Below are 15,121 nucleotides of genomic sequence, written 5' to 3'. Positions count from 1 at the left end.
AGAAAAATGTACTGATGAAGCAGGGCAACCAAGGTGGGAGAATGTAGGTAGTGTCCCACGGATGTTCCTGAATAATCCCTTCAACTTTGCTGCATGTTTGAAAACTGTCATAATAAAATGTTGCAGGAGAGGGGGGACTTCCCTGGTGGGCCCAGTGGTTAAGAATTTGACTTGTAATACAGGGCACTCAGGTTCGACCCCTGGTCAGGGAAATAAGATCTTACATGCCACGCGGCAACTAAGCCCACAACGGGGCAGCTAGGCTCAACTACTGGGCCTGTGAGCCACAACTAGCGAGAAGCCTGCATGCTGCAATGAAGAGCTGGCGTGCCGAAGTTAAGACCCAACACAGCCATAAATATATAAATAAATGAATATTTTAAAAGAAAAAAAATCGTCAGGTCCAACATAATGACTTTATAAAAGAAAATAAGAAATGGAAAAAAAACGTTGGCAGGGGGAATGTCTTTTCCAATTAGGATGTGTATTCAATCATTTTCTGAGATTGGCTTTAAAATCATCGTAAGAGAAATAAAATTAGCAGAAAGTTGAGGCCGGGTCATGGGCCCACTGTCCTATTCTCTCTACTACTGTATATTTGAAAACTTCCTTACTAGATAGTTGACAAATAAAAAGATGCTTCTGGCTCTCTTGTGAAGAGAAGGGAGGGAAGGGGTGGCAGGAGAGGCCAGACTGAAGGGTAGGGTTTGTGTTTCAGCATCTGCTTTCAGTTTGGGAGGGTGCCCAGGGTGCTGGGCGGTCACCTTCGGGCTGTCCCAAACTGAGGTCCCCCCACCGCCCCAAGCCCCCGCCCCCCAGTCCTGCCCCTCCCCCCGCCAGCCTCACCGGAAGTGAGGCCTAGGACAGCTCCCCTCCCCCCCACCTCCACATCTGCTACTGATGTCAACAGCCAGGGTAGGCGGGGGCCATGTTTTTCAGTTCCCGCCTAGCCTCGAGGGAGGGGTGGACCCCCGTCCCCACCCCTTACTCACAATAATGGACACTGTCACACTCAGACTAGGCCCAGCCCCGGGGCCAGAAACAAACTTTTATTGCAAAACGGGGACCTTCCAAGTGGCAAGGACGTCAGACCTGGCCTCTTCCCTGACACGGGGAACTGGAATCTAGCTCCTTCCATGGGGTCTAGCTGGGACTGTGACGCAGAGTCAGGGCGGTGGGTCAGTGTGTGTGCTGGTGGGGGCGGGGGGGCGAGCAGGGGAGGCTAGCTAGGCCTTCCCTGGAGGCGCAGTGGCAAAGAATGTGCCTGCCCATGCAGGAGACATAAGAGACATGGGTTCAATCCCTGATATAAGCTGGCGTGTGTGTGCACGCGCGCGCTACCCTGGCCTGGGGGTCCACGTGTGTCCAACTTTACCTGGTCTCCAGGCTTGTGTGCACAATTGCACACTGGGTTGTGTCTGTATTTGGGGGCTTCTTAGGATCAGGGTACCTGCAAAGGGGATGCCCTTGGCTGAAGGTGCAGAGGAGGCTGCAACTGCAGCCCCCGAGGCTGTGTTGTGTCTTAGCAGGGAGATATCCAGCAGTCAGGCTCGTGTCACACACACGTGGGCTGGTTGTGTCCTTCGAGGGTTGGGGGCCTGTGGATGGCGACAGTCTTATGCCTAGATAGCGGTAGGGTCACCAAGGGACATACCTCTCTGAGAACATGTGTGTGGTGATATGACCCAGCCTGGGGTCTCTGCTCCAGGCTCCCAGAGACGGTGGCACCGGTAAATTTGATGTGCTCAGAGGGCATGAGGGCCACAAACACTGTGGCCATTTCCGTGAGTTGTAAAGGCAGCAGCTGAATGCCCACGTGTGGGCTGAGTCCAGGGTGGTTGTGCTGTGTGTTGAGTCGGTGGGTTATCTGGGTATGTGGTCGTGATTTCAGATGGGCTGAATTTCTGTCTTTAGAAAGCAGTGTGGTGCAGTTGCCTTATGGTTCTTGTGGGTGTGTCTGGGTGCTGATGACCCTGCGGATGTGGAGGCTGAACATACGTGTGTGAATATACACCTACACGGGTGTGAATGAGGCTGCCTGTGGTGTAGACATTTGGCTCTGGAGACACAGCCGTGTCCATGCCCACCGTCGAGGCTGCCACCCTCCCAAGGCTCCCTCTGTCATCCGGTCCACACAGCAGGTAGGGGTGGGGTGGAGGTCAGCGGGGCCGGAATTGCAGCTGGAAGGCTTGGGGGATGTTGAAAAGGCCACTGATGGCCGGCTGGAGGCTCAGGGCGCCCAGCGGGCACGGGCCCTCCAGTGAGAAGGCCTGCAGGATGGCGGTGAACAGGAGGAAGAGTTCGGTCCGAGCCAGGCCCTCCCCGAGGCAGACACGCTTACCTGGAGGGAAGAGAGAGGTGGCGCTGGGCCAGCCGCTCTCCCTGCCAGGCACAGGGGGACCGGTGAGTGGGCAGGGGCGGCCCCAAAAGATACCTAAGGAGAAGGGCAGGAACGCCTCGTGCTTCTTGAACTTCCCATCCGCGTCCAGGAATCGGCCTGGGTTGAACTCCTTGGGCTCTTCGAAGACGGCGGGGTCATGCAGGATGGAGCCAAGAAGGGGGAAGACCTCTGTGCCCTGTGGTGGTGATAGTCGCTCAGCCATGTCCGACTCTTTGCGACCCCATAGACTGTAGCCCACCAGGCTCCTCTGTCCATGGCGTTCTCCAGGCAAGAATACTGGAGTGGGTTGCCGTTTCCTACTCCAAGGGAATCTTCCTGACCCAGGGATTTCCCGCACTGCAGGCAGATTCTTTACCATCTGAGCCACCAGGGGAGGTCATAACAAAGCTACAAATATCCAGACTCCCCTGGTGGCCCAGTGGCTAAGAATCTGCCTTCCAACGCAGGGGACATTTGTTGGGGAACGAAGATCCTGCATGCCGAGGGGCAACTAGAGAAGCCTATACGCCGTAACGAAGACCCAGTACAGCGCCCCCCAACCCCGCCCTTCCTCCAAAATTCTGGCCCCTAAGCTCTTGGAAAACAGTGGGGACATAAAAAAATATAAAAAACACCCCAAACTACAAATATCTCTCACCCCCCAGGTTTTCAGTTCCTGAGGGCAGAACACAGCAGTCTGGAGTCTGGGGAAACTGACTCACAAAACATAGCAGCATCATGTTTACTGAGTACTTTTATGGATCAGGCATCTTATTAAGTATTACATATATTACCTCGTATATACTATATACACATATTATACTTACTCACAAAGATACACAAACTCACTAAATCTTTTTAACAAGTCTGCAGGTATGTGTGAGTGCTCAGGCGTATCTGACTCTTTGCGACCCCATGGACTATAGCCCGCCAGGCTCCTCTGTCCATGGGATTTTCCCGGCAAGAGTACTGGAGTGGGTTGCCATTTCCTTCTTCATTTAACAAGTCCAGGGAACAGTTATTAATATGATCCCTATTTTAAAGATGGGGGACTTCCCTGGCAGTCCAATGGTTAGGACTCTGTGCTTCAACTGCAGGGGACATAGGTTTGATCCTTGGTCAGGGAGCTATTAATAGTTGCAAGTTGCGCAACCAAAAAAAAAAAAAGATGGGAAAACAAAGGCTCAGAGATCTTAAGCAACTTGCTTGAGGCAAACATCTGGACATGGCTTTGGCAGAGTTTATTATTTTTACATTTGTTATTATACCTTGAGGGTACACTGTGATTAAGCTGTGGCTATCCTAAGCCACTTAGCTCAGAGTCCAGCTTTCTGCCACTATGGTTTTCTGAAGGTGAAAGGTGGGTGAGTGAGGGCTGTCCACGAAGGCATCCCCCTGCTCGGATTTGGGGAGACGGGCAGCCCCTTCAGCTGAGATCAGAGTCCCCGTGTTCCCAAGACTATGGTGGAGGGTGAACGAAGGTTGGGAATCTGAGGAGAGGGTGAGGGACCTCCTTTATTAAGGATACTGGCTACTGGGGCTCTGAATTGGGAAGGTTGAGTGAGCACTGAGGAGAAGGTCATACTGTCGCTGTTCAGAAAAGAGATTAAAAAAAAGAAGAGAAAGACAGATAGCAATGGTTAAAGCATAGGCTCTGGGCTTAAATCCTACCCTATTGCTCACAGGCTGGGTGAGCTTGGCAAATCTAACCTCTCAGGGCTCAGTTTCCGCATCTGTAAAGTGGGCATGATAAAGCTATAGTGTTGCTCCGAAGGTTAAATAAGGTAATACGTGCAAAGCGTTTAGAATAATATCTGGCACAGAGCAGGTCCTCGATCACTGATGCCTGTAACTGCTGTTGCCATTATCGTAGTTATTGTAGTTGCAATGGTCGTTGCTTTGGTAATAGTTGCTGCTGTGGGGTACGTAGGAGCCCCACTTCCTGCACATCTCATTTGGTGTTTTGGGGTTTTTCTTTTTGGCCACGCCACATGGCATGTGGGACCTTACTTCCCCTACCAGGGATTGAACCTGTGCCCCCTGCATTGGAAGTTTGGGGGTCTTAACCACTGAACCACTGGGGAAGTCTCTCATTTGGTGTTTCACAAGTGTCATGTCACAGATTCCTTACAATTTCAAATTGATAATATTATTGTTTCCGATTTAGCAGAGAAGTAGATGGAGGGCGAAGTGATTTGCTCCATGTCTCAGCTAGAAAACAGCAGGACTGGATTCTAACTGCTTTGAGTTGGATTCTACAACGAACTCAAGGAGCAGCTTGCCAGAAAGGCACTTGCGGTTTCCAGGGAGATGTCGCCCCCTGGTGGCGCTAGCTGTGAGTTGTTCTCAAATGAAGGGGCAGGAACTAAGTGTGTAGGTGTGGAGGGAAGGAGAGGCTGATTGCCTTTGCAGCGAGGAGGGGAATGGGGAGGGTGGAGGCGAGAGGCCTCCGTTGGCCCTCAGTTCTCAACTTGCTTCCCTGCCTGTCACCTTATCTGCTTGTCTCAGCCACAACTGGAAGGAGGCAGAATAGCGGGGCACATAGAAGCCTGGTGGGCTGCAGTTTGTGGGGTCGCAAAGAGTCAGACTCCACTTAGCGACTGAACAACAAAGAATTAGGATCCATTGGACACATGGGCAAACAGGCTCAGAGAGGGCGTCAAAATGCAAGAGAAGATGTACACAGAAGGCAACAGAGGTGCAGAGACAAGGACAGAAAAAGAGAGGAAGATGTCATCCAGAGAGGAGAGACAGAGAGGAGGAAGACGAAGACACAGAAAACCAGACCAAGATCCAGAAACAAAGACAGCGAGCGGCTCGGACCCAAGGCTCAGGGGAGAGATAGCCGCTGCGTCTGGCTGATGGGAAAACCTACCTGTGGCAGGGTGTACCCCCGGAAGCGGGTGGTCTTGGTGAGGGCTCGGGGTATTCCCATGGGTACCAGCGCCAGCAGCCGCTGCGCCTCATGCAGAACTGCATCCGTGTAGGGGAGGCGGGCTCGGTCCCCCAGGCTTGGCCTCTGGCCGGCCCCCAGCTCTCGCATCAGCTCCTCCTGCACACGCTCTGCACGCAAGAAGAGGAAAATTGGAGGTCAAAGGCTGGGCCGGGTCCTGTGATCTCCCCTTGGATATCTCACCTTCTTCTTCTTCTTAAAACTTTTATTTATTTATTTAGCTGTGCTGCCCAAATCTTAGTTTCCTGACCAGGGATCGGACCCAAGCCCTTGGCAGTGAAAGCGTGGCCTCCTAACTGCTGGACCACCAGGGAACTCCCATCTTCTTGATCAGTTATGGTTAGGGGTGAGGCTGGCGGGCAGGGAGGGAGAGTCCTCTGGCCCTCCACAGCCCAGACATCCCGTGTGCTGGGCATCACGTCTCTTTTCTTCCAATTCCCACAGCAATCCTGTGGTGGTGGGGGAGCCATTACATAGCCCCATTTCCCAGATAAGGACACTGAGGCCTGGTGAGCTGAAATCGCAGCTGACCACCAAGGCCACCAGGTCCCAGCTTCCCTGTCATCCCATCCCACTCGCTCGATGGCATTTGATGGAGTGGCCTCCCCCTGAAATGCTGCAGTGCCTTGGGGCACATTCCTTGCCCTCCCTCACTAACACAGCTTCAGGTCTTGCCTGTGCTCTGATAACCCCAGTTTGTTTTTTATCTTCAGTTCTGACCCGGGTTGGATGCCTCCCCCTGGTGGTCCCAGGCTCCTCACACTCAAACTGTCTCCAAATGGGGCTTCCCCAGTAGCTCGGAGGTAAAGAACCTGCCTGCCAACGTAGGAGGCTCAAGTTCGACCCCTGTGCTGGAAAGATCCCCTGGAAGAAGAATGGCATCCTGCCCCAGTATTCTTCCCTGGGAAATTCCATGGACAGAGGAGCCTGGCGGGCTACAGTCTGCAAAGAGTTGGGCACGACTGAGCAATTGAGCACGCACGCACGGCCTCAGCGTCTCCCCTGAAATAGCTCCTCATCCCTCTGCCCCCATCTCAGGGTGGCCTCACGGCTCCCCCATCCCCTGGCCAGAGCCCTGGGCCTGTCCCTGGACACCTCCCTCCCTTGTCATCCTCTACCACCTGCCTACCAGGCCCCCTCTTCCCTCTTCACAGCCTGGCACAGCCCTGTTCTCTCCCACCCAGGTCCCTGCCCTGGCTCCACCCTGACCTCCTGGCATCCTCTTTCATACTCTACAACCTACTTCTTCATGACAGACCAAAACATTTTTCTAAAATGCTAATTTGACCTTGCCCTCCCCTGCTCAACAGCCCTCCATGGCTCCCCACTGCTCAGGGTTAGGCGTACAATGTACTACCAAGGCAGCAAGGCCGGAGACATCTCTTGCCTCCTTTCTCATTTCACTGTGCCTCGGGCTGCAGCGGCAGTCCCCAAACTTCCCGCTCCTCAGACACCCTGGATGTCCGGGCTCATTCTCGGCTCCATGCTCTGGCTCAGACTGCCCACTCTCCTGAACATTCTTCTTCTCGAGCCCTCCCTCCTGTTCCCGGGGCCTGGCTGGTGGAGAAGGCTCCTACCTTGGACCTGAGGGTATTTCAGCAGGAGCAGCAGGGTGTAGCGGATCGTGGTGCTGACCGTCACTGTCCCGGCAAACAGCAGATACACGACCGTCATCAGCAGGTTCTTGGCGGTGAATTCTGTGTTTGGGTCTTGCTTCTCCTAGGAGAAACCAAGCAGAGGGACTCAGACAACACGGGATGCAGGCAGAAGAGACCCAGCACAGCCACGTGTAGGGCATAAGGCCGCAAGTGAAAAGCTTTGTCAGGGAGTTTAAATAAAATGTATGGGAAAGTCGGGTCTTGACATTACTTCTGTTGGCTTGAAATGGTTTAAAAATGAAAGAGTGGCTATGATTAAAAAAACCCAAACAGAAAATGACAAGTGTTGATGAGGATGTGGAGAAACCGGAACCCCTATCACCAAGGGGACATATGAAAGGGTGCAGCAGGGACTTCCCTGGTGGCCCCGTGGTTAAGAACCTGACTGCCAACTCAGTGAACATGGGTCCGGGAAGATCCCACATGCTGCAGAGCAACTAAGCCTGTGCACCACTACTACTGAGCCCACACTCCTAAAGCCCATGCTCTGCAACGAGAGAAGCCACCGCAGTGAGAAGCCCGTGTTCCACAAAGAAAAGTAGCCCCTGCTCGCCGCAACTAGAGAAAGCTCAAGCGCAGCAATGAAGACCCAGTGCAGCCAAAAAAAAAAAAAAAAGCAGGGTGCAGCTATTATGGTAAATGGTATAGACTGCTGTACCTCCAAAGCTACAAACAGGATTACCATGTGATCTAGCAATTCCATTTCTGGGGATTTATTCAAAAGAGTAGAAAGCAAGAAAATAAATAGAAAGCAGGATCTCGAAGGACATTTGCACACCCCATGTTCATCACAGCATTATTCACATTAGCCAAAAGGTGGAAGTAATCCAAGTCTCCACCGATGGATGAATGGATAAAGAAAATGTGCTATATTTATACAATTCAGCCTTAATAAGGAGGGAAATCTTGTCACGAGGTACAGCGATAATGAATCCTGAGGACATTACGCTAAGTGAGATAAGCCACAAAAAGACAAATGCTGGTGGCTCAGATGGTGAAGCATCCGCCTGCTGTGGGAGACCTGGGTCCGATCCCCGGGTCAGGAAGCTCCCCTGGAGAAGGGAATGGCTACCCACTCCCGTATTTTTGTCTGGAGAACTGCATGGACAGAGGAGCCCTACAGGCTATAATCCATAGGATCACAAAGATTCGGACACAATTTAGCTACTAACACACACACATGAGGTGCCTAGAGTAGTCAAATTCATAGAGAAAAAATGTAGAAGGGGATGGCTGGGGGCTGGAGGAGGGAAGAAGGGGGAGCTGTCTTTTAATGAGTACAGAATTTCAGTTTTGCTGGCTGAAAAAAGTTTTGGCGATGGGTGGTGATGACGTAATATCTAACACTACTAAACTGTATACTTCATTTTTTTTTTTTTTTTTTGATCATGCCACACAGTTTGTGGGCTCCTAGTTCCCTGACCAGGAATCGAACCTAGGCAGCAAAAGCATGGAGTCCCAACAACTGGACCACCAGAGAACTTCCAAAATTTTTACATTTTAGTTTTTTACAGAAGTCTGGTTGACTTATGATGTTTCCAGTCTACAGCAGAGTTATACAGATTGTATACAGAATGTATACAGATTGTATACAGAATGTATATAATCATACTGTATATATTCTTTTTCAAACTCTTCCATTATAGGTTATTACAAGACATTAAATATACTTCCCTGTACTATACAGTTTATCTATCTGTTTATCTATTTTATATACAGTAATATCTGTTCATCTCAAATATAATTAAATCTTTTTAATTCAAAAAATGAAAGGAAATGGGAATTCCCTGGCAGTTCAGTGGTTAGGGCTCCATACTTTCATTGCTGAGGGCCTGGGTTCAATTCCCAGTCGGGGAACTAAGATCCCACAAACTGAGTGGCATGGCAAAAAAAAAAAAGAAGTAGGGCCACAGAGTTAAGAAAAAAATTCCTCTCTCTCCATGAACAGGGTGGCTGCATGTATTCAAAGACTGTGGCCCTGAATATCTCCCCTAATTGCAAAGTGTGTACAATTAAAAACTAGTTATTTCCACAGGGGTCATCGTACTGCGAATTTTCTCATATGCTGGTTGTTCTCAATTAATAAAGAGGACTTTCTTAGTGTAATTTTCTATTGCAAGGTTTCATAAGTAAACCATTGTAATTGATAGGAACTGTCCTGTGTGGGTGTGGGGAAGTGACGGTCAGGGTTGACAGCAGCAGGTCAAGGGGCTTGAGGCCTGGGCAGGGAGCTGAGGTTGGAGGCAGAAGATGCAAGGGACTCAGACCTGCATTCACAGAGGGACGTGCAGAGAGAAAGAGGGAGGGTGACAGAGCGTCCCAGCTGCACCACCCGGATGGGGGCCGGCCAGGAGGCCCCCCAACCCTAACCTTCCCCACCTTTGCCATCTTCAGCAGGAAGGCATCCACGAGATCATGCACGGGGCCTGAGGTGCCCAGGCTCCCCTTGTGCTGCCACACCTGCTGGGCGGCGAAGGCGGCCACGGTGCCCAAGTGGCCGAGGAGCTGCGTGTGGGGGCCCGGGAGGCGCTGTAGGAACCGGGAGAACATCTCGTAGGTCTGTGGGGAGAACAACAGCTGTTTCCATGGGGGCCCTGCACCAGGGTGGAGGGGCAGGTGGACAGGGCGCTCTGGGGTTACCTGGAAGAGGCGGGCAGGAGCCTTTGGGGAAGGTGGCCAGAGAGGGGTCCCAGCCACTTACCTGGCCCCACGGGGAGCTGACCCCCACGGCGATGCCACCAGCCGCCCGGACCACAGCCTGGAACTCCTCATTGTCGTAGGGGAGGCGGAGGTCGAAGACTAGGGAGCAGATGATGTTGCAGGTGGCCTGGGCCAGCAGCAGGGAGGGGTCAAACGGCCGTCCTGGGGAGGGGGGGACAGCGGGGAGGCTGTGATGGAGACAGGCAGAGCAGAACTGACTTGGGCAGAGCTGGTCCACAAAGATGGAATAGGGGCTCAACAGCACCGGAAAGAGACAGGCACAGAGGGAGACAGAGACAGCAGATTGAGATAGAGAGAGAGAGGGAGACAGAGTCAGTGAAAGAGAGATACTGAGAGAGACAGACTGGGAAGGAGAGCTGGACATGGGGTATTCCCTGGGGGTCCAGTGGCGAAGATTCTGCATTCTCACTGCAGGGGTGATCAGAGAACTAGATCCCACATGCCACTTGGCTTGGCTTGGCCAGGGGGAAAAAGAGAGAGAGAGTGAGAGATAGACTTACAGGAGAGAATAACAGAAAAATAGAGAAAGGTGGCCCAGTGGTAAAGATTCCACCTTTCAGGGCGGGAGATGAAGGAGATGCAGGTTTAATCCCTGGTCGGGAAGATCTATTAGAGGAGGATGTGGCAACCTGCTCCAGTATTCTTGCCTGGAGAATCCCATGGATGGAGGAGCTTGGCGGGCTATAGTCCACAGGGTCACAAAGAGTCTGACACGACTGAGCACACACAGAGAAAAAGAAGAGGCAGAAAGAGTGACGCGGCAGTGCCAGGGACACGGGCCCTCATGGAGATAGCAGGGCGGATGAAAGGTGGAGGAAGACAGAGGCGGAGTAAACAGATCGCCCAGCCTGGCCCTCAGGGAAGAAGTTCCTGCCACAGTCGGCCGCCCTGCTGACCTTTTGTCCCCTGCAGCGCCTCCACCAGACATCGGGCCTCCGCCTGGATCAGCTCCTCGCCTTCTCGCTTCCCCATGCCTAGGTCCCGCAGGGCCACTGTGGTGAACTTCCTCAGCTGCCTCCATCGCTCCCCGTTGGAGAAGAACACCCCTGCACAGACGGCTAGGCTCAAGGAGGGACTGGCCCTCCCCCTGATCCCCAGGACTCCTCCCTTCCTCCCAGGGAGGTGCCCTGTCCTGAGTCCATATGAGCCTAGTCCAGGGAGGAGGACTCAGGAGGTGCTCCGTCAGTGCCAAACCTTGCATCAGAGGCTGACCTCCTGGGGAGTCATTAACGGGGATTATCCAGACTCCGGATAATTCACCAAGGTGAATGAAGATGTCTTCCTTTCTTCTCTCTATCCATCTTTTTATTCCTCTATTCACCCACCCATCCATTTATCCTTCCTTCCTCTTCCTCTTTCTCCCTCCCTCCCACCCTTCTATCTATCTATCTTAACATTTATGCAGGTCTTCTCAGCTGGCCCAAGCGGTAAAGAACCTGTCTGCCAATCCAGGACATATAAGAGAGGCGGGTTCGATCCCTGGGTTGGGAAGATCCCTTGGAGAAGGAAATGGCAATCCACTCTAGTATTATTTGCTGGAGAATCCCATGGACAGAGGACAGAGGAGCCTGGTGGGCTACAGTCTATAGGGTTCCAAAGAGTCGGACATGACTGAAGTGACTTAGCATGCATGCATGGGCATTGGGTCCAGGGAAGGAGGAGGAAGGAATTGCACTGTTTTCGTCTTTATCCAAGAGACTTGCTCTGGACAGACCCTTCCCTGTTCTGAGCTGTTTCCACTTGTAGAATGCCAGCCTACAGTGGCCTCCTGGATGCCTCCTTCTGGATGTCCCCTGCCCATCCATCCCTCCACTGGGCCCCACATTGGCCTCAGCATCTCTCCTTGGCTCAGCCACCAAGCATCCCATTCCCTGCCCAGAGTCCTGCATTCCTTTCCCGACCACCTCCCCTCCCCACTCCACGACCCCAGCCCTGGTCCTGCCCAAGCCCCTCTCTGGACTCCCACACAGGAACCAGAGGACCTTTCTAACTCTGACTCTGTTCTTTTCCAGGAAAACCCAAAGTCTGGCTTGACTCAGGCTCTGCATGATCAGGCTCCGCAGATGTCTCCAGCTTTGTTCCTCATACACCCACACTGGCCTTTTCTCACTTCCTCAAAGGTGTCAGCATGTCCCCTCTGCCTCTGCCCCTGCTGTTTCCTCTGCCTGGACCACTCACCTCTTCCTCCTCACTGAACTAACTCCACTCAGCCTTGAGGTCTCAGCTTAAATGTCACCTGCTCTAGGAAGCCTTCCCTGATTCCTTCCATTCTCCCCTCAACTCCCTCTGCTCCTGTGGCCAGTAAAGGTCCACTCTGTTCTGCTTTCAGGACTGTGCATGCATACTCAGTCATGTTTGACTCTTTGCAACCCCATGGACTGTAGCCCTTCAGGCTCCTCTGTCCATGAAATTTTCCAGACAAGAATACTGGCTTGTCATTTCCTCCGCCAGGGGATCTTCCCAACCCAGGAATCGAACCCGAGTCTCTGGCGTCTCCTGTATTGGCAGGGGGGTTCTTTACCACTAGAACCACCTGGCTCTAGAAATCTAGTCTCTCCCTCCATTGTCTTCTCACACAGCTCATCACTTCCACAGTAAAACATGTCATTACATTTGTTACTGCTGTGTTCCCAGTACCCAGCCAGGTGTAATGAAAAGTTGTCAGTCGATGAATGCATGCTCATCTCACCTTCGTGCTTTTGTAGGTGCTGGTCTCTCTGCCTGAAACACTGTTCCCCTAACCCTGAATCTCAGCTCAGACTCCCCATCTTTCAGGAAGACCTCCTGGACAGGCTGGGCCAGGTGCCTCCTCCGATTCCACCAGTCCCAGGGCTTCCTGCAGGCCAGCCCTGATCTTTCTGGACTGTCACTATCTGGTGACAAGTCTGTCTCCTCCTGACCTGTGCGCTCTGGGAAAGCAGGGCCGAGGCTGTTTATTCACTGCTATGTTCCCTGGAGCACCCAGCACTGGCCTCCTGCTTTCAATCTTAACACAGAGACTCGTTTGTACATTTTGAGAGTTTGCCCACTAATTCCCAGTGTCTCAAACGCTCTCCCTTTTCCTCCCAACCCTGCGGCTTCCCCTGGAGCAGCAATAACTCTACTACAACCAGATAACTGAGTGCTGACTTTGAGCAACCTTCAGTAATAGGTAATAGGCACTGTTATCATTCCATTTTACAAATGAGGAAACAGGCCCAGAGACCCTGAACCACGCACAGAAGGCCACAGGCCAATAAATGGTGGCAGGCTCTGAGTGAAGGGACCCAGCAGCCTCCAGCTCCCCTTGTGACTCACCGTGGCTATCAAAGGTCCCGTCCAGCGTTGCCACCGTCCCCCGCCCGCTGAACTCCTCGGCCTGACCTCCCAGGGCCTCCTGCACAGCCTCATGCCCAACCAGGACCACCACGCGCCGCCAGGGTCCCAGGTACACGGTGAACACTGGTCCGTACTTCTTACTCAGCTGGGAGCAGGGAGCGAGGAGCGTGAGTGATGCGGGGCAGGCTGCTGCCTCTCAAAGTCTGTCTCCATCGCGACCCCTTGTCTCTGGATGAACCACCTAAGAGGAACCCCTTCTGCTTCTGCCTCACCCCAAATGGAAACAGTGCCTTTGGGAGATTCAGTTCTTGTTTTGTACCAGGCTCCCAGCCCCCTGCCCCCAAAAGCTCTCCATCCCCAAACTCCATCACCCAACACACTCTCTGGTCCCCATCCCCTTACCCTGCAGAGCCCTAACTTCTGATGCCAGGATGACCCAAGACCCACCATTACTCCCACAACTCAGACATATTGCGGCAAAAATGGGCATGGATGATAACGGTGGGCTTCCTTAATCCCCACTCCCCCCAAAAAAACTGACTAAATACTAAACTTTGAGTCACTGCTAAATACTCAAATTCTGGGAGCAGATATCACCAAGCACCAGCACTATCTCTTTTCAAACAAGACCTTTACCGGCCTTGCCTTGTACGGAGGACCCCAGAATGGGGAACCTCTGGCCTTTCCTCTCTTCCCCCCGACCCTGAAAAGGTTGGGGCCACCCCAGCCTTCTTTCTCTCCCCCACTTTCTCCTTCCCAGGAGCTTCCAGTTCCCTCCTAGCTGAGTTCCACGTATCCCCCCCCCCCCCCCGTCCCCCCCCCAGCCTCCAGCCCGTATCCCCATCAGTCTGGGCAGACAGATTCCTGGAATCCTCCAGCCTCCAACTCCCCCGCGTGAGGGGCGGGGGGTGGGGTGGGGTGGCACACCTTCTTTTCACTCTCTGCTCCCTCCTCAGGAGACTCACCTGTATCTCCCCGATACCTCTCCCAGTGGGACAAGCCACCACGGTCTCTTCTGCTTGAGGTCTCTTGTCTCAGCTCCGGTTCCCTGCACCCCGCTCCAACCTTCCTAGGATTCTCCCAGTCTCTCTAACCCGGGACCCCTGCTACTCTGGATCCTGCTTCCGACCCCTCACACTCTCTCTAGGATTCTCTGCCTCTCCTGGTGCCATCCCCACCTTAGCCTCCTTTCTCACCATCACTCCCTCAACTATCTCAGCCCGGGACCCTTACTCCCACCCCATCCCGGGGCATCCGTAGCCCCTTCGCCTGCATCTTCTAGGATACTCAAGGGCCTCTCTGCGTGGTCTCCCGGTTTGGGGTCCCCTCGCGTCTCTTGGCCCTGGCACCCCTCCCACCCGCTCTCCTCTAGCCGGGACGTCGCGCGGCCGCTCACCCGCAGGAGCCCCAGGTAGAGCGCCCCGGGCCGGAGCTGCAGGAGGTTGCCCAGCAGCGGCAGCGGCGTGGGCCCCGGGGGCAGGTGGCCTCGGTCCCAGGTCGCAGGCAGCACCAGCGTCACCACCAGGAGGAGAAGCAGCAGCAGCAGAGCCCAGGTGCCCGCCGCCTCCATCTCTGCAGGTCTGCGGCTTCTCCGGTTCTCAGACGCCCCACGTGGCCCGGCTCGTCTGGGGCGGGGGCGGGGCGGCTCCCTCCCTCCCCGCCGGAATCCTGCCGAGGGAGGCGGGGCCGGAGCCTCTCCCGTTGCATGCGGGCGGGATTCTCTCCCCGCCGTCGGATTTCTTTCTCCCAGACGACCACCGCCGCCTGGTGTCGGGGACACACTCCCCAACGGTTCTAGGTCCCCCAGGTTCGAGGGGTCGGAGACCGCTCCCCGCTCCCCAGGTAGGGCGTGGACCCACGGGAGGAACCTGCAAGCCGGAGACTTTGGCCGCCTCCCGGAGGCCACACCCTAGTGCCTGGCGGCGACCCTGCCCTACCTCCTTCCTCACTGCTATCTGCGTGTGTGTGCTCGTGTGCGGGCTTGTGTGGTGATTCTGAGCCGGTTTCCTCCAGCATCTTACATCTTCACCATGAACTAGGAGGAGGGGACGGGACATTTAACAATATATAAAATACATAACCAACAAGGAC

At 53.7% G+C, this 15,121-nt stretch overlaps 1 protein-coding gene across 1 annotated transcript; it reads right to left on the bottom strand.

Moving 5' to 3' along the window:
• Positions 1 to 1,011: 1,011 nt before the first annotated feature.
• On the bottom strand, positions 1,012 to 14,894 carry CYP2S1 (cytochrome P450 family 2 subfamily S member 1). Its single transcript, XM_019980270.2, has 9 exons — positions 14,427 to 14,894; positions 13,010 to 13,175; positions 10,609 to 10,758; positions 9,693 to 9,853; positions 9,371 to 9,550; positions 6,911 to 7,052; positions 5,256 to 5,443; positions 2,435 to 2,576; positions 1,012 to 2,341 (listed from the first exon to the last, which is right to left on the bottom strand). The coding sequence occupies exons 1-9, from the start codon at positions 14,598 to 14,600 to the stop codon at positions 2,160 to 2,162; spliced, it is 1,485 nt and encodes a 494-aa protein (XP_019835829.2). The 5' UTR covers positions 14,601 to 14,894; the 3' UTR covers positions 1,012 to 2,159.
• Positions 14,895 to 15,121: the final 227 nt, after the last annotated feature.

This window comes from Bos indicus, chromosome 18 (genome assembly GCF_029378745.1).
Source record: "Bos indicus isolate NIAB-ARS_2022 breed Sahiwal x Tharparkar chromosome 18, NIAB-ARS_B.indTharparkar_mat_pri_1.0, whole genome shotgun sequence".
NCBI classification, from domain to species: domain Eukaryota; kingdom Metazoa; phylum Chordata; class Mammalia; order Artiodactyla; family Bovidae; genus Bos; species Bos indicus.
Note: the sequence above shows the minus strand (reverse complement) of the source record. Positions and strands in the feature narration are given on the sequence as shown.